The 18,236-nt window shown below is 41.0% G+C and overlaps 1 protein-coding gene across 1 annotated transcript in view; it reads left to right on the forward strand.

Moving 5' to 3' along the window:
- TMEM132B (transmembrane protein 132B) overlaps positions 1–18,236 on the forward strand; it is a 258,328-nt gene that overhangs the window by 113,741 nt on the left and 126,351 nt on the right. The window contains exon 2 of the mRNA XM_056821906.1: positions 8,255–8,398. Coding sequence (XP_056677884.1) covers positions 8,255–8,398 — 144 coding nt within the window. The remainder of the gene's footprint in view (positions 1–8,254; positions 8,399–18,236) is intronic.

The raw sequence follows: 18,236 nt of genomic DNA on the forward strand, positions 1-18,236 counted from the left end.
TACCCTGTGTGTAGTATGGGTTGTATTCATTTGGAGAGGGCCATAGATTAGTCTATGCACAAGATTGCGGGGGGACTTTGGCCCTGCCTACAACCAAGGCTTTGGTAGTGACAACTTCATGTCACAAAGTCAGTGGTAGCTAGCTGGGTCCTTAATGTCCCCTGACGAGCCCTTCTTCTTTCTCATACTCAGTTGCAGGAACATCTAAGTCAAAGACCTTGACTGACACCTTCCCTACCATCCCAACCCAAACTTACCATTTTCTCTTTGGTCCTAAATGGGCACATGCTAAGCTATCTCCAGACTGGTGGCACAGATATATGGCCAAAAAGAAGGATTTCTTGGTTTGGGGTGTAGTAGGAGCACCCCACCCAGAGAACTTCAGTTGTTCCATCAGTGTCCGAATTTGTAGCCACATTGCTCTGCCCAAACCTGCCATTGTTTCCCCAAGTATTTCCTGGTATATTTCCTCCTCATCACCACCAACAAAAATCCTTAAGGCTCAGTCCAGGTATTAACTTCTTTGTGAAGCCTTTCATAATTCACCCACTCCCAAGTGTTTCTCTCTCTCTCTCTTTCAAATCTCAATTCTCTCTGTTCGTCTGTCTGGCTCTAATTCTCTCTCACTCTCATTCTGTCCCTCTCCTCCTCTTATTTCCCAGACTCTGAGATGCTCCATCTCCATCTTCCTCTTTCTTTTTAGTGACTCTATCTCTCCTCTTCTTTCTCTCTTCTCTCTCTCACATCTCAAATTTCAATTCCCTCTTTATGTCTGTCTGTCTCTATTTCTCTCCCTCTCCCTCTCCCTCTTTCTCAATCCACCCCTCCACTCTGTCTCTGTCCCCCCCCACTCCCACTCCCAATAATCTTGTATTTGCTTTTTTGTATAGAGGTCACATTGCACCCTGCCCCTCAGGAGAATGTTAGCTCCTAGTGGGTAGGGACTAGGTTTTGTTTATTTGTTTGTTTGTACCATCAGGTGGATAGAATGCTAGGCCTGGAGTCAGGAAGACTCATCTTCATGAGTTCAAACATGGCCTCCAACTCAACCCAACTATGTAAATCATTTAGCCCTGTTGACCTCAGTTTCATCATCTGCAAAATGAGCTGGAGAAGGAAATGGCAAACTAGCTGGGTGATCTTGGTCAAGTCATTTAACCCTGTTTGCCTCTGTTTCATCATCTGCAAAATGAGCTGGAGAAGGAAATGGCAAACCAGCTGTGTGATCTTGGTCAAGTCATTTAATCTTGTTTGCCTCTGTTTCATCATCTGCAAAATGAGCTAGAGAAAGAAATGGCAAACCAGCTGTGTGATCTTGGTCAAGTCATTTAACCCTGTTTGCTTCAGTTTCATCATCTGCAAAATGAGCTAGAGAAAGAAATGGCAAACCAGCTGTGTGATCTTGGTCAAGTCATTTAACCCTGTTTGCCTCTGTTTCATCATCTGCAAAATGAGCTGGAGAAGGAAATGGCAAACTAGCTGTGTGATCTTGGTCAAGTCATTTAATCCTGTTTGCCACCGTTTCATCATCTGCAAAATGAGCTTGAGAAAGAAATGGAAAACCACTCTAGTATCTTTGTCAAGAAAACCCCAAATGGGGTCATGAAGAGTCATATGCTTTCTAGCGCTGTGACATTGGGCAAGCCACCTAACTCTGTTTACCTCAGTTTTCTCATCTATAAAATGAACTGGAGAAGGGAATGGCAAATTCCTCCAGTATCTTTTGCCAAGAAAACTCCAGATGGGGTCATGAAGAGTTGCAGCCATTAGTTTTTTGTATATAGTAGACACATAATCCTAAGTATTTGATGCATCAATATATAGAGCCTTGGAGTTACATAATGCTTTGCAGTCATTGCCTTATTTTATCCTCATGACATGCCGGTGGGGAACCATTATACCCATATTACAGATGGGAAAGCAGAGACCTGGAAAGAATGTAGAATTGCCAAGATTACACAGCAAGGATTTGCCCCAAGCTTTCTGACTCCAAATCTGGGAGGTTTCCATTGCCACATAGATGCCTTCTAGGTATCAGTACATGCCATTCCTCTTTCTACTAATAAAAAGTAACTACTTTAAAAAAGTACTTATGAAAAAGTCTATATAGGGATGCCTCTGGGATATTTCAACGTTCAGTCATCAGATGAACCTTCTAGAAAGGAGATGAAGCTCTCCTCCCTCCTTCCCTGACCCCCCAAGGAGATGGACTATAAAGGGCACATTTCATGCTTTTCATTTGCTCTGCTGACCTTAAAATAGACAATGGCCATCTCTTTGCTGCTGGTGCCCTTCTGTTTTAAGGTCACTGCCAGCAGAGAGGCTTGGTCCTACTTTCTCTCCACCTTTCTCTCTGCTAGTGACATCAGTACACTTGACCCAGAAAAGTTCCGAAACTTAAACTTGATGTCTACTGGTCACTAACTAGCCTGCCTTGAGCAGGTAGATGGCCTGTGCCTGGAGTCCCCTTCTGATCCTGTCAGGGGACTCGGAATCTAGACTGAATGGTCCCTGCGGATTCTCTACAGGTTTTTAAAACAGAAGCTCAGAGATTTGGAAGGGACCCCTTAGGTCATCAGATCCATCAACTTGAAGCTTTATAGGAATTCTCTCTACAGCATTGCTGAGAAGGGACCCCCACACTGGCCCGGCCCCCTGTGCTTGAATATATTTCCTAAAGGAAGACCCACCGACGTCCTAGCCAAAGCATTTCACTTTGAGGCAGCTCTGAGGATTCAGAACCTTTTCTTTCCCTCTGACTTCTTTGCATTCTTCTACATTTTACCTTCATGGACCACAAAGAACAATTTTAATCCCTCCTAGATGGAGACAACTGAGTGATACAATACACATAGGATGAATTCTGGGGTTAAGAACACCTGATTTCAAATCTAGCCTCAGACACTTTCTAGCTGTGTAACCCTGTGCAAGTCACTTTATTGCTCATTGCCTCAGTTTCCTTAATGGTAAAATGAGAATAATTAACAACTCCTACCTTGCAGGATGAATTGAGATATATGTAAAAAAGTGTTTAGTACAGTGCCTAGCATATAGTAGGTGCTATGTAAATATTTATGCCCTTTCTCTTCCCTCTTCCATCTAGCAGCTCTTCAAACACTTGAATATAGCCATTATACTCCCTTGTAATCTTCTTTTCCTAGGATGAAAAATCTCTAATTCTTTTTGGCTATCTGCAGATGGCATGGGCATGGATCCTCTAGCATCCTGAATATTCTCTTCTAGATATGGTCCATCTTATCTATATCTTTCCTAAAATGTGGCATCCTTAATTATATTGATCAAACTTGGCCCCAAAGAAGAGATGAAAGAATGCATTTCTTCTTCCTTTCTTTTCAGAGGATGAGGACTATGGACATGGAAAATTGTCTGTCGTGTCAGATTTGATTTAGAGGCTGGTTAGCCTTTACCAAACTGCTGCTGCTGCTGTTGTTGTTGTTTTTCTTCTTCTTCTTCTTCTTCTTCTTCTTCTTCTTCTTCTTCTTCTTCTTCTTCTTCTTCTTCTTCTTCTTCTTCTTCTTCTTCTTCTTCTTCTTCTTCTTCTTCTTCTTCTTCTTCTTCTTCTTCTTCTTCTTCTTCTTCTTCTTCTTCTTCTTCTTCTTCTTCTTCTTCTTCTTCTTCTTCTTCTTCTTCTTCTTCTTCTTCTTCTTCTTCTTCTTCTTCTTCTTCTTCTTCTTCTTCTTCTTCTTCTTCTTCTTCTTCTTCTTCTTCTTCTTCTTCTTCTTCTTCTTCTTCTTCTTCTTCTTCTTCTTCTTCTTCTTCTTCTTCTTCTTCTTCTTCTTCTTCTTCTTCTTCTTCTTCTTCTTCTTCTTCTTCTTCTTCCTCTTCTTCTTCCTCTTCTTCTTCCTCTTCGTCTTCCTCTTCCTCTTCCTCTTCCTCTTCCTCTTCCTCTTCCTCTTCTTCTTCCTCTTCGTCTTCGTCTTCGTCTTCGTCTTCGTCTTCTTCTTCCTTTTAAAATTCTTTGTTATAGGCATGTTTCTCCAATTAGAGGAAGAAGAGGGGTAGATTTTAAAATGAAGGTCATGAGAAATGTCAATAAAAATTAAAAAATTAAAAAAATATGGTGGGCAGAACTGAACAGATCCCTCTAGAGATGGTCTGATAGAATATAGTGAGACTCCCCTTTCTCTTATTAACTCTTTTCAGAGTCATTTTATACTGTTGATACTCAAGTGATTTGCTTTTTATTAATTCCCAACCCCCACATTTTTTGGTATGAACTGCTATTTAGTTACATCTTCCCCTGCCCTGTAATTGTGAAGTTGATGTTTTGAATCCCCTCTCAGAACTTGACATTTTTCCCCATTATATTTCATCTTATCTAAAACCTAGAGACACTAGAGATAAAAAGATACTGCCGTGAGTCAAACTGAATATTTGTTGACTTTCGCCAAAGATTCCCCTATTTAAAATGATTTTCCTTTGCATTCTAGAGGAACAAGCGGATGGGTAACCAGACTTTGAAATTATATACTGCCCTACGGATAACATATTATCAGAATCCAAAAATAATCTTTAAAGTGGGGCCCAGGTAGACTTTGGTAGTTATGTAATGTGAAGTATTAGAATTGAAAGTCATCATTTAAATTGTAACATATAACCTTCATTTTTTGTTTTTTCCCTGAAGAGAAGTTCACTTCTGACTTGCAGTCTGAGAAATCCAAATTTGAAGTGTCTTCAGGCAAAGAGAGAAAGAGATGGAATTTGATCAAAATTAGAGTAATTCTGAAAGGTCGGAAAGAAAACACCAGGCAGCAGAGGGTGTACTGGTCTGCTTTAGGCTTATTTCTTTTTTGTCTGAGCTTCCCCAGGACCTGTGGGAAGCTGAAATTGAATAGAGTCCATCATCATCCTGATGTTTCATGGGTTTGGGATTACTCTGTTATTTCTAATAATGATAGACTTTTGAAGTTGTGGAACAGTTGATGTTTTTTATCAGCATCCTTTCATAGTTTGTATTTTAGCCTTGAAATATCTTGGTGAGGTCAGTGGGAGTAAGAGATTAGTTACAGAATCACAGACTTTTCCAGATTGGAATAAGAATAATTGTAACAATAACTAGCCTGGCACCTACTGTGTACCAGGCACTGTGTTAAACATTTTAAAAATGTTATCTCATTTGATCTTCACAACAACCCTGGGTGATAGGTAATGCCATTATCTTCGTTTGACTGATTAGGAAATTGCAGCAAACAGAAGTTAAGTGACTTTTCCAGGGTCATAAAGCAAGTAAGTGTCTGAGACCAAATTTGAACTCACATCTTTCTGATTCTAGCTGTATCCATGGAGCTACTTGGATGCTCTAGCTATTGGAAGGAACTTCAGTGGTTATGTATTCTGACATATACCTGAGCAGAAATCTTTTCTACATTATTATCAAAGAGTATTTATCCATCTACCTCCCATGGTGGTTCATTCCATATTTGCATAATTATATATACTAGGAAATTCTTTCAGATACCAAGCCTAAATTAATTTCTTTTTTACTTTCTTCCATTGCACTTTGATCTGCTCTTCGAGGCCAAGCAGAAGGCTTATCATTCATTGGGACAATAACCTTTCAAATTCTTGAAAATGGCTTTCATGACAATCTCTTTTCCTGGCTAAACATGGATTTAGAGATAGAAAGGATCTTTGGGGTTAGTAGTTCCACCCCCTCATTTTTCAGATATGGAATATGAGTCCCAGTGAGGTTAAATGACTTGCCCAAGTATACAAGGGAAATTTTTTTCAAGCAGACTGCAATTTGAACCCAGGTTCTCTGCTTTCAAACTTAGTGTTTTTTCCACTAAGGTCCTTCAACTAATTCTTGTAAACATGATCTAAAGGTTCTCCATCTTTGTGAGCCCTTCAGGATACTTTAGCTGTTAGGAAAATGATTCATGTTCTTTCCCTCCCTTATCCTCACCTCCCTCCCATAGCTGATGCACAAGTCCACTGGGTTTTACATGTGCCATTGATCAAAACCTATTTTCAAATTATTGATGTTTGCAATAGGGTAATCATTTAGAGCCTACATCCCCAATCATATCCCCATTGACCCATGTGATCAAGCAGGTGTTTTTCTTCTGTGTTTCTGCTCCCACAGTTCTTTCTCAGGATGTGGATAGCATCTTTCCCATAAGTCCCTCAGAATTGTCTTGGATCATTGCATTGCTGCTAGTAGAGAAGTCCATTACATTTGATTGTGCCACAGTGTATCCATCTCTGTGTATAAGGTTCTGGTTCTGCTCCTTTCACTTGACACTCAGAGATTTTTAACCTGGGGCCAAGTGAACTTGTTAGGAAAATGTTGGTGTCCATAGGTTCATAACCTGGGACCAGTGATCTTATTGGGAAAATGTTGGTGACCAAAATTTCTTAACCTGGGGTCAGTGATCTTGTATGGGGAACATTAGTGAGCATGACTTCTTAACCTGGGGCCAGTGAAATTGTTGGGAAAGTGTTGCTGACCACAGATTCTTAACCCAGGACTGGTGAACTTCTAGGGAAAATGTTGGTGTCCCAAGGTTCATAACCTGTGGCCCAGTGAATTTGTTAAGGAAATGTTCACGTCCAGGGGTCTTTAATATGGGGCTAGGGACTTATATCAATATATTTTGTCAATTATTTCCTGAAAATTGGCTTCCTTTGAAATCCTCTGTATTTTTAAAATTCATTTAAAACATGAAACAAAGGAGGAGCCTGTAAGTTTCACCAAAATGACAAAAGGGATTGGGGGTTAAAAAGGTTAAAAACCTTCAGTGGCCACTTTCTCTATTCAGACATAGTCATTTTTTGTTGGGTGTACATAATCTGGTCTTGAAACCACTGAATTCACGCCAGTAATGAGTCTGGAGGTTAGCTGATTGCCAAAGATATATTTTGTTTCCTCATTCAAAATCATAGACAGTTTTGAGTGAAACTGATCACCATAAATCAGTGTAAAATAGCTTTTGGAGGCATAGAACATCTGGCTTGTACAAAGCTATGTGCATACACATGCACAAGTCCACACACAACAAGCCTGCCTTTTGATGGATGGTTCAGTCTTTTCCCCTGTGGAACAGTTTGGTGAAGTGTAAATGAAGTCTTAACTTAGAGACCTCAATTTAAATTCCTTCTCAAACACTTCATAGTTGTCTGATCCCAGACCAATTATTTAACCTCTATTAGCCTCAGTTTTCTCATCTGTAAAAATGGGGAGGGAAAAATGCCTGTGGTGTCTATCTCAGTGTGTGGCATAGTGGAGAAAGAACTGGCCTCAAATTCTGAGAAAGATTGTGATCATGTCTTGCCTCTGACCCATAGCTGTGTGACCCTGGGCAAGTCATTTAACATCTGCCATAACCCACCAGAGAAAGAAGGGGCCTCTGAGTTCTCTTTCTTTCTGACACTCTGTGAACCTAGTGAACTCTTTTCTTATCTGGGAAACTTTCAAGAAGTAGGACCTGAAACATTTTATCATTGGTTCTCAACAGTTGATGGTATTACCCAAAATTTGGCAAGCCAGCGACCCCACTAGCTGCTCATTTGGAGTAATTTATCAAACTTCACTCAAACAGAGGTATAGATGAAGGCCCAGCTAATGGGATCATTAGATAGAGGAGGAGACAGAATGAAGCTTAATGGCCAGCAAAATGTCTCCAGGTGGTTGATGTGGGTGGACATCAGGGAAGGGGCTGATGGGAAAAAAGTTTCAGATTTGCATTTGGCATTCTGCTATTCATTGTGCTGTGGTGTTTTCTAATTCAACATTGAAATGAAGGCTTCACTCACCATGTAATTAAGCCCTGAAAAGCAGGAAATCACTTCGCCCAACATGTCTTTTCCAGCAATTTAGAAAATACTGAAAATCACTTTTATCTTGGTACTTATGATGTCTAGCATGCCTGGGTCAGGGGTTGGGAAGTGGGGGGGGGGGGAGGGGAGAGAAGGCAGAGCTTGAGCAGGGAATCTGGAGATTGACTTATGACCTAGCCATCAGGGAAGCATGGCAAAGATGGCAGAGGAAATGTTGATTCTCTGGTCCCAGGACTGAAAACTATCAAATGGTTGGTAATTTTCTGTTTGCAAGAAGCAAATGGTTTTTCTCCATACATATAATTTTTTTCTTTAATTGCAAGGCAGAGATGAAAGTCAGGAAACTCCTCAGCTAAGAGCCAATTCTGCCCCTCACATAAAATCCATGTTTACTAAGATGTGTCCCCCCCTTTCTTTTTTTGGTGTGTGTGTATGTGTGTGTGTGTGCACATAGGACACGGAAGTATTGAACACTGCTATTCTGACGGGGAAGGCGGTCTCAGTTCCAGTCAAAGTGGTTGCTGTAGGACAGGATGGTTCGGTGGTCGATGTTTCGGATGCAGTGGAGTGTAAGTCCACAGATGAAGACGTCATTAAGGTATGGTGTGGGGTGGGTGGGAGAGATTCCTTTTGCTCTTCCTAGAATTGGCTTTGCTTTACCTGCTTCTGCAACGTTCTCTTTTTCTGGGTTCTTAATGGCATAGGCTAAACTCGTACTGTAATTTGAAAGAGGCAATGTGGGGTACAATGTATACAGAGCCAGAGTCCACGCCAGGGGAACACAAGTCTAGAGCTCAAAACAGCCCTTTAGGTTACTATGCCCCCCCCCCCCCAATTTTACTAATGAGGAAATTTGAATTCAGATATGTCCTTTGCTATTTATGACCAATGTGACACTAACATTTCTCACTCTCGGTTTCTACATCTGTAAAGTAAGAAATTGGGGTAGATTGGTCTCTAAGGTCCTTTCTAGTCTGTATTCATGATCCCATGCCCTTGGACAAGTCATTGGTATTCCTGGCCTCAACTTTCTCATCAATAAAATGAGATGGCTGGTCTAGATGGTCTCCTGAGGCTTTTTTAGCTCGAAATCTATGATTTGCTTCATAGTCTTGTTTCTGGCTTTTGGACTTTATTTATGACTTGACTGCTAGTCTACCCTGCAAATTCCCTCCATACCCAAGGCATACTTGCCCTGGAACATAGTCATCCTTGCAGTTTTCTTGATCTGGGATATACTTTTTGATGACCCATCTCTCATTGGTAAGTTCTTCCATTTTTGTGGAGGGATCTAAGCTCGCCTTGATTCCCTTCTCAGCACTGTTCCTGATTCCTAAACTTCTCAATAATATCAGTCTCTATCTCCCAACCTTTTGGATCTGTTTTGTGTGTTGTTTTCATACATTATAATGTAAACTCCAGGCAGGCAGGGACTTTCTTTTTCTTTGTATTTGTATCCCTAGCACTTAACCCAGTACCAGGCACATAGTTACCACTTAATGAATCCTCCTTCCCTCCCTCCTTCCCTCCTTCCCTCCTTCCCTCCTTCCCTCCCTCCTTCCCTCCCTCCCTCCCTCCCTCCCTCCCTCCCTGCCTCCCTGCCTCCCTGCCTCCCTCCCTTCCTTCCTTCCTTCCTTCCTTCCTTCCTTCCTTCCTTCCTTCCTTCCTTCCTTCCTTCCTTCCTTCCTTCCTTCCTTCCTTCCTTCCTCCCTGCCTCCCTGCCTTCCTGCCATCCTTCCTTCCTTCCTTCCTTCCTTCCTTCCTTCCTTCCTTCCTTCCTTCCTTCCTTCCTTCCTTCCTTCCTTCCTTCCTTCCTTCCTTCCTTCCTTCCTTCCTTCCTTCCTTCCTTCCTTCCTTCCTTCCTTCCTTCCTTCCTTCCTTCCTTCCTTCCTTCCTTCCTTCCTTCCTTCCTTCCTTCCTTCCTTCCTTCCTTCCTTCCTTCCTTCCTTCCTTCCTTCCTTCCTTCCTTCCCATCCTCTCATCCTTAATAGTTACTTTTTTGGAATATATACCCACAGGTAGCATCACTAAGACTCCTCTTTCCATGAATTATTTAAAATTATTTTTAATGGGTAAATGAGAATCAGCAAGGACATATACCAGGTATTTAAATGTATACTGATGTTAGTGCTATTTTAATGCCGGTGGCAGGACTGAATTGCTTCGGTTGTGCATAATTATGTTTGTGGGACATGATTCTGACCTGCCATAAATTCAAATCCATGTAATTAATAATAAGATGTGTTTTATGGAGCTAAATTTCCCAGGTTTCTTAATTTGACAAATAGCTTCTTTGCAAGTATAAGTAGTTAAAATATGTAAACCTATAATAATATACTGATAATCATCTAGATTATCCCAGGGCCACAGTGAACTGAGGGTGAGCTTTGGAATCAGGAAGACCTGACTTCAGGTCCTGACTCTGACAGTAATCTTGAGGATCCAATGCTCGACCAAAGACCTGGGGGCACTGAACTGTTCCGCGTTCTGTACCTATGCATGTGGTTGGTTTGAGTTCAACTCTGGGTGAGCCTACTTTTTTTTTTTAACCCCTTACCTTCCGTCTTGGAGTCAATACCGTGTATTGGCTCCAAGGCAGAAGAGTGGTAAGGGCTAGACAATGGGGGTCAAGTGACTTGCCCAGGGTCACACAACTGGGAAGTGAATGAGGTCAGATTTGAACCCAGGACCTCCCATCTCTAGACCTGGCTCTCAATCCACTGAGCTACCCAAATGCCCCCAGAGCCTACTTCTAATGAAAGGGATCAGGCACCCCTTTCTCATCCTTGTTAGCTTGTTAAGTTCCCCTCTCTCAGAAAACTTGCTTAGGGTTTAGATGGTTTGTGTCAAGGTCTCCCCAAAGTGGAAAATAAAACAGTATCTCATGTACCTTATGAACTAGGTATAGAATCGGTAATTTATAACTACAAACAAAAGCAATGCTAAGCACTAACTCTTCCCATTAACCAAAGCAAACTGAAAGTAGAATTCAGTACCTTAATTTAAGTCTTCTTTACAGACTTCTGGGAGGTAATATCTAAAGCTCGAAACTACATAAAGCAGCTTGCAGTATGACTAATTGGGCATTTGACATTTCACTTCAGTTTGTCACTGGCCCTATAACTCTGCTGGAAAAATGGCCAGGCTTTGTCCAGCCAATTTATTGGGGTCTCTCCTCAGATACAAAAGCTACTAGCCAGCCCCAATTCGGTAGGACCCGAGGCCTCCAAACTTTTCCCCAATGTTACCTATATACTTGGATTCCTCCATCTTAGGGATACCTATTGGTCTAAGATCAGAAAAGAACAACCAAAGTAAGTAAAGGTATCCAGGGACACAGAAACAAGTTTCTTTAAGCAGGACATGTGGCCATGGCTCATGGAAGCTAGAAAAAAGACTGAGACAATGACCATATCTCTTGTCCTTTCTATTATGTGCTAGGCACTCTGCCAAATGCTTTACAAATATTATCTCATTTCATCCTTGCAACAACACTGGGAAGTAGGTGTTATTATTCACATTTTACAGATGAGGAAACTGAGGCAAGTAGGTTAAGTGACTTGCGTAGGACTACATAGGTATTAAGTGTCTGAGACTGGATTTGAACTCAGGTCTTTCTGACTAGAGGTCTAGTGCTCTATCCACTGCACCATTACACACATATATATGTTTCTGTTATCCTTGTTATTAATACATATTATCACAAAGTAAGGCATTGGCAGAGTCCAGGTCTCCCTTACATACCCTTCTGCTGGTCCTATGCCATTCCTGTTTTATTTTCTTGTAGTCAGAACCTATTCTCAGAAAATTTTAATATGGTCATTTATACTTTAGAATATTTAAGGGACTTTTTCAGTGCCTAGGAATTCATGCCACATGGTGGTTGCCTAGAATCTGAGCATCCCAGAACTTTTGTGATATAATAAACTTTAGCACACTCAACACAGAAACTTCCTGGCTGTGTGGCCTTGATCAAGTTGCTTCATATCTCTGTGCCTCAGTTTCCTCATATATAAAGAGAGGGAGTTAGATTTGGTGGCCTCTAAGGTCGATTTTGCCTCTGGTGTCTTCCCTCTGATACCATTCCCAATTTATCATTACATATATATAAATATTTATATATATAAAATTATATATGTGTATATATATATATATATATATATATATATAATCTCTGTCTCTTACTCTGTATCTATTTCTGTCTTTACATCTCTCTCTCTCTCTCTCTCTCTCTCTCTCTCTCTCTCTCTATCTTGTTTGTACATATTTGTTTTCATGTGATTTCCCCTGGTAGAGTATGAATTCTTTGAGGGTAGAGATGGGTCCTTCTCCCACCCCTTTTTCTGTATCCCCAGTGATTAAAATAGGGTTGTTTGGGAAAGACTAACATCTCTGATATGAGGGTTTGCCAAGTTCTTTCTAGGACTGCTCATCCACCTTTGGTGTCTCCTTGCCACCCAACTCTCCAGCATGAGCGAGGGCCACTTCCTGGTAAAACTGTCTCAGCAGATGCACTAAACCAGTCCAAGAGTCCTCAGATCCAGCAGAAAGTTGGGGTGGGGGTACTTCCCTCAAATATATGAAGTGAAGACTGACCCTGGTGGAATGGGCATATGAGAACAATTTGTTTCAATGCCATGAAGGCAGCTGAAGACAGTGCTGTGGAACACTTATTCTTTGGTTAGATATGGAAGATGTCAAGGCTATCCAGTGTGTTTATCACCAGGATTCTTGACTTTTGTCCTGTTACTGGACTTGGATGATCCTGGAAGGTAGAGTGAGGCTGATGGCTTTGTGCAGTTACCTCACTGAAATCCAACTTATGCTCCAGTCAAAAAATATTACGCATGCCATTTTACCATTTTACCTTTTACTATTTTGTTATTCATATTCAGAGAAATCTCCATCCACACAAGCTATTTGTACCTGACCAGTGGTAGAGACTTCTGAGCTTATATTGGTGTGATCAGCCACAGTTGGACACACTCTACATTGACCCCAATGGAGTGATGCCATTTTGGTCATCTTCAAGTATGAAGGACAACAGTTAATACCATTTAAAAAAGTGTCCACCATGGCACATAGTTAGAGCTGAATAAATGCTAATAGATTGGGTCCAAATTAAAATATTGGCTGTATAGCCTTGAGCAAGACGTGGAATCTACCTGAGTCCCAGTATCCTTCATCTGTAAAATGAGAAGGTTGGATGAGATGGATTATAAAGTCCCTTGCAGTTATAGACCTGTGTTCCTATCATCCAGATTCCAAGGCTAACCCAATATCTACCATAACACACTGTCTCAAATATAAGGTCTGAACATCCCACTTAGGACTCAGCATGGTTGGTGCAGAAGTGACTACCTCTTACCATTCCATTTTGATGATTTAGTAACCTCCCTCCCTCCTTCTTCTCTCCTTCCTCCCTCCTTCCTCCCTCCCTCCCTTCCTCCCTCCCTCCCTCCCTCCCTCCCTCCCTCCCTCCCTCCCTCCCTCCTTTCCTTCCTTCCTTCCTTCCTTCCTTCCTTCCTTCCTTCCTTCCTTCCTTCCTTCCTTCCTTCCTTCCTTCCTTCCTTCCTTCCTTCCTTCCTTCCTTCCTTCCTTCCTTCCTTCCTTCTTCCTTCCTCCCTGCCTCCCTCCCTGCCTCCCTCCCTGCCTCCCTCCCTGCCTCCCTTCCTTCCTTCCTTCCTTCCTTCCTTCCTTCCTTCCTTCCTTCCTTCCTTCCTTCCTTCCTTCCTTCCTTCCTTCCTTCCTTCCTTCCTTCCTTCCTCTCTCTCTCTCCTTATCTCTTTCTTTCTCTCTTAGTAACAACTCTATGACAAAAGAGCAAAGACTAGGCAAATGGAGTTAAGTTATTTGCCCAGGGTCACACAGCCAGGAAGTTATCTAAGACCATATTGAACCCAAGTTCTCCCAACTGTAGATCTGACAGTATCCACTGTGCTGCCCCTTCTAATAGCTTTCTGATTGAAATTATTTTCTTTTTCTGTCTAGATGGTAAGTTCCATTGTTTCCATGTTGGTGAAGGACTGTAGGAACTTTCAGATTCCTTTATATATTGTGTCTGGGTGAAAAATTTTGGTTGCCTCATCTTAGTTACTGCTCTCATCCTTGTAGTATCAATGGCACTGTGTCATTGTGAGGCCCAGATGATAGAATTCTTGTAAAACATTTTTTTAAACCTTAAAACACCATGTAAATGTCAGCTATTATTATGATCATCATTATTTCTCCTGAATAAGTACCTCTAGCCCACAATTTTATGTAATATTAAGTCTAAGCATTTACCTTAGGATATTTCTCTGGCTCCTCCGCATTAATTGTTGGAATTCTGAGCCCATAACGATCTAGCAGGTGGCTCTTACATGTTCTTGGCAGGTTGCTGTTTGAACCAACAGAGTGAATATCTCTGCGTGTGCCCAGTTTTTCTTTAGCTCATCAGCTGGCTTAATCTTTTGTAGAGGAGACCCCAGAGATCTAGGGTAGGGGCATCTGTCTTCAGAACCTTCCCTCTCCTTTAAGAGGACCAGAGAACTCTTAGATCTCAACTATTATTCATTATAAAAAATAAATCCTGAGTTCTTACCATCCTGAGGCTTTGCCTGCTCTTCCAGAAATACTTGGCATGAAGTAATAGATGTCTTCAGAGCCTCCAGGTAGTCTAGGAAGCCCTTTTGGGTTTTTGTTTTTGTTGGTCCAAAGAGAGAAAAGGTCTGGGAGGAGTTGGACATCTCTTCTTTCTTTCTACTCTGTTAGACTTGGCGGGAGATGGCCTAGAGGAGGTTTTTGCTAAAATCAGGACCTTTTTTGATTGAAGCGAGAGTGTTTCCACCAGAAAGCATTTGTGAACGCTAATCAGAAATAATCCTTGGGAAAAACCCAGCATTGGCTCACTGAGCTTTCTAAGTTTAGAAAATTCACTTTTTTTAAGAGATAAAAAGGAAACGTTCTGGCTTTCTGAGGCCAATGCCTCAGCTTGAAGGTATTCTGAAAAAGGATTTTGATTAAATAGATTATTAAACAGATCATTAAGTGGCTTATATCTTAGAGTTAGGAAAAGCTGAATCAAGCCATTCTACCACATCAGGGCTGACCCCCAAATGTTGGTCTTCAGTATACTTCATGGCATCAAAAATAATATTGTTATTCTATGTTTGATCTGCAAATCATTTCCCTCAACAATAGCCTTTTGAGTTAAGGAACACAAATACTATTATCAGTGTTTGAGGAAAGTGAGCCTTAGGGACATGAAGTAATAAGAGACAGTGCCAGACTTGGTGTCAAGAGAGACCCAAGTTCAAATCTTCATTCAAATGTTTTAAAAAATCCTTTCCTTCTTAGATTCAATACTAAGTATCAGTTCCCAGGCAGAGGAATGGTAAGGACTAAGCAATGGAGGTCAAGTGACTTGCCCAGGGTCACACAACTAGGAAGTGTCTGAGGCCAGATTTGAACCTAGGACCTCCTGTCTCCAGGCTTGGCTCTTTATCCACTGAGATGCCTACCTGCTCCTTCTTTCAGATACTTAATACCTGTTTTATCCTGGGTAAATCACTTGACCTCTCTAATCCTATGTCTTCATCCTCAAAAAAACCTATCATCCAGGGTTGTCTTGAAGATCAAGGCAGGTGGTATTTGCAAAGCACTCTACAAACCGTAAAGTGTTATAAAATACTAAGTCTTATTATGTGAAGCACTTTATACATATCACTTCACTTGGTCTACACAAACACCTTGGGATGTGGGTTCTATAAGTATCCCCATAAATACTATCCATTACTATCCCCTTCATGTGAGATTATTATTCTTGTCATCAAAGCAGAGACTACCTCTTGGCTTCCTTTGTATCCCTGGCATTTAAGCAAAGAGCCCGGCAAATATTAGGTGCCTGATACATTCTTATTCAGTTACAGTTACTATTATTGCTGTTGTTATTAGTGCTCCTCTCCCCACAGGAAATATTCAAGTTCTACTTTGTATTTACCCATTTGTGTAGAGGTTGCTTCCCCAGTCAGAGGGAGACACTCTTTCTTGAACACAATCCCTGATTTAAGAAGCCATCAAAAAATTGTTGAATGAGGGCTTGAATGAACTTGCCTTTAGGCTAGGAGATCCATGAAGACTTTCCTAAATCATACTCACTTCAATATCAATCATGAAAATGGGAATAATTCAGCTAACTTTTTAGTTACAATTTTATGTGCGTCTATTAACATATTCCTCACTTCCCCCCATTTCCCTGAGAGTGAGGATTTTTTAAAAAGTCTCTTTATCTTCAGAGGCTTCACATAGTAGATATTTAATAGTATCCAGTACAAGATCCCCTTCCGCCAAGCCAGGGCACAATCATTCAACTCCAATTTAGCAAGTACCCACTTGCTATGTGAAGCAGCAAGGTGGTACACTGGGTTTGGAATCAGTAAGACTCATCTTTTTGAACTTACAGTTCAAATCTGGCCTTTGACACTTACTAGCTCCATGACCCTGGGCAAATCACTTAACCAAATTTGCCTCAGTTTTCTCATCTATGAAATGAGCTGGAGAAGGAAATGGCAGACCATTTCAATATCTTTGCCAAGAAAACTCCAAAAGGTTCACAAAGAGTCAGATACAAGTGAAACTATTAAACACTTGCTATGTAGGTTCTGGGGATACAAAGACAAGAAGTGAGATAGTTCCTGCCTTCAACAACCTTATATTCTACTGGTGGGTCACACACAACCCATTCGACATTTGTTCCAATCTGTGACTAAATCATCAAGAGGGTTGGGTTGGATAGTTTCCAACCCCCCGCCACCCCAATAATTCTAGATTGTTGCTTAAGGCACCTGAAAGTTGTTGACCCTTGCCCAGGGTAACATGGGTAGTAATTAATTCTCAAAGGTAGGGATTTGAATTGAGGTCTTCTAGATGTCAGATCTTTCACTGTATCATACTTCCAGGGTAAGTTGGAAAAAAAATGTCAATTGGACCCATCCAGGTCCAGAGGTAATTAATTTACATTGCAAAAGAAATTCCAGAGAGGCTGTCCCACATTAATCTTCATGAGGAGCCATAACAGTGATTTTTTTCCCTCCTTCTCATTAAAGCTATGTTTTGACTATGTAGAGGGCTATAGTTTTATTTTCTTCCAAATCTGATTAGTAATTGTGTTGTTTATCAATAAATTGCTCAATTCTCAGAGGTTCTCAGATCATCAGCATATCAGATGAGCTTCTCATTCTTCAGGGAGAAACACAAAGAGATGAGATACAAATCTCAAAGCTAGCCATCTTCAACTTAACTCTGCACTAATTAAATTTCAGTCTTCCTACAATTACAAAGACTAGAGAAAGATGAGATAGTGAAAGGTCGGGAAAAGGACATTAAAGAAAGGCCCCCAGATTTTGGGGGGCTGCGGGGCTACTTTCCTCTGCAAAAGTGAACTGTGAGAGGTGAAAGAGATGATGGAGATATTAATAGCACTTCCTTCCTCTGGTTGTTGTGAGAATCAAATAAGATAATAACATAACACACTTAGCACATAGTAGGTGCTATATAATGTGATGATGATGATGATGATGTCTTCTGATGGACATGCTGGTCCTTATCCCAGGGTTCTCTTGATCCAATTCAATGTAATAAACATCTTTAAAGTGTCTACTAAGTGTACATACAAGGGCCATTTGAGAGCCTGGGGATTGAAAGACAAAAATGGTTCTTTAAGGATCTTACATTCTACTGAGGGGGAGGAGACATACCATGTTAGCAGGTATCTGCCTCCAAAGGAAAATCAAATAGTCTCTTCCTCTGGTTCCAAATCTAGGATTATTAAAATATATACAATGTAAATGCATAGTAATATTACATATGAAGAGGCAGTTATCAGGAAAGGTAAACTGTGGAAAACAGCTCTTGAGAGCCAATCCCTCTAGGAAGCTAGGGAACACAAGAGGCAGAGGAGGGAGAGCATACCAGGATGAAGGACATTCAATCTATCAATCAATCACTCAACATTTCTTAAGCAGGGATCAAACTAAGTGGTAGAGATAAAAAAGAGGCAAAAGTGCCCTTTGATCTAGCCATACCACTGCTGGGTCTGTACCCCAAAGAAATAATAAGGAAAAAGATTTGTACAAAAATATTCATAGACATGATCTTTGTGGTGGCAAAAAATTGTAAAATGAGGGGATGCCCTTTAATTGGGGAATTGTGGTATCTGTTGGTGATGGAATACTATTGTGCTCAAAGGAATAATGAACTGGAGGGATTCCATGGGAACTGGAACGACCTCCAGGATGTGATGCAGAGTAAAAGGAGCAGAACCAGGAGAACATTGTACACAGAGATGGATACACTGTGGCACGATCAAATGTAATGGACTTCTCTTCTAGCAGCAAGGCAATGATCCAGGACAATTCTGAGGAACTTATGAGAAAGATGCTATCCACATCCAGAGG

The sequence above is a fragment of the Monodelphis domestica genome, chromosome 3 (genome assembly GCF_027887165.1).
Source record: "Monodelphis domestica isolate mMonDom1 chromosome 3, mMonDom1.pri, whole genome shotgun sequence".
Classification (NCBI taxonomy): Eukaryota; Metazoa; Chordata; class Mammalia; order Didelphimorphia; family Didelphidae; genus Monodelphis; species Monodelphis domestica.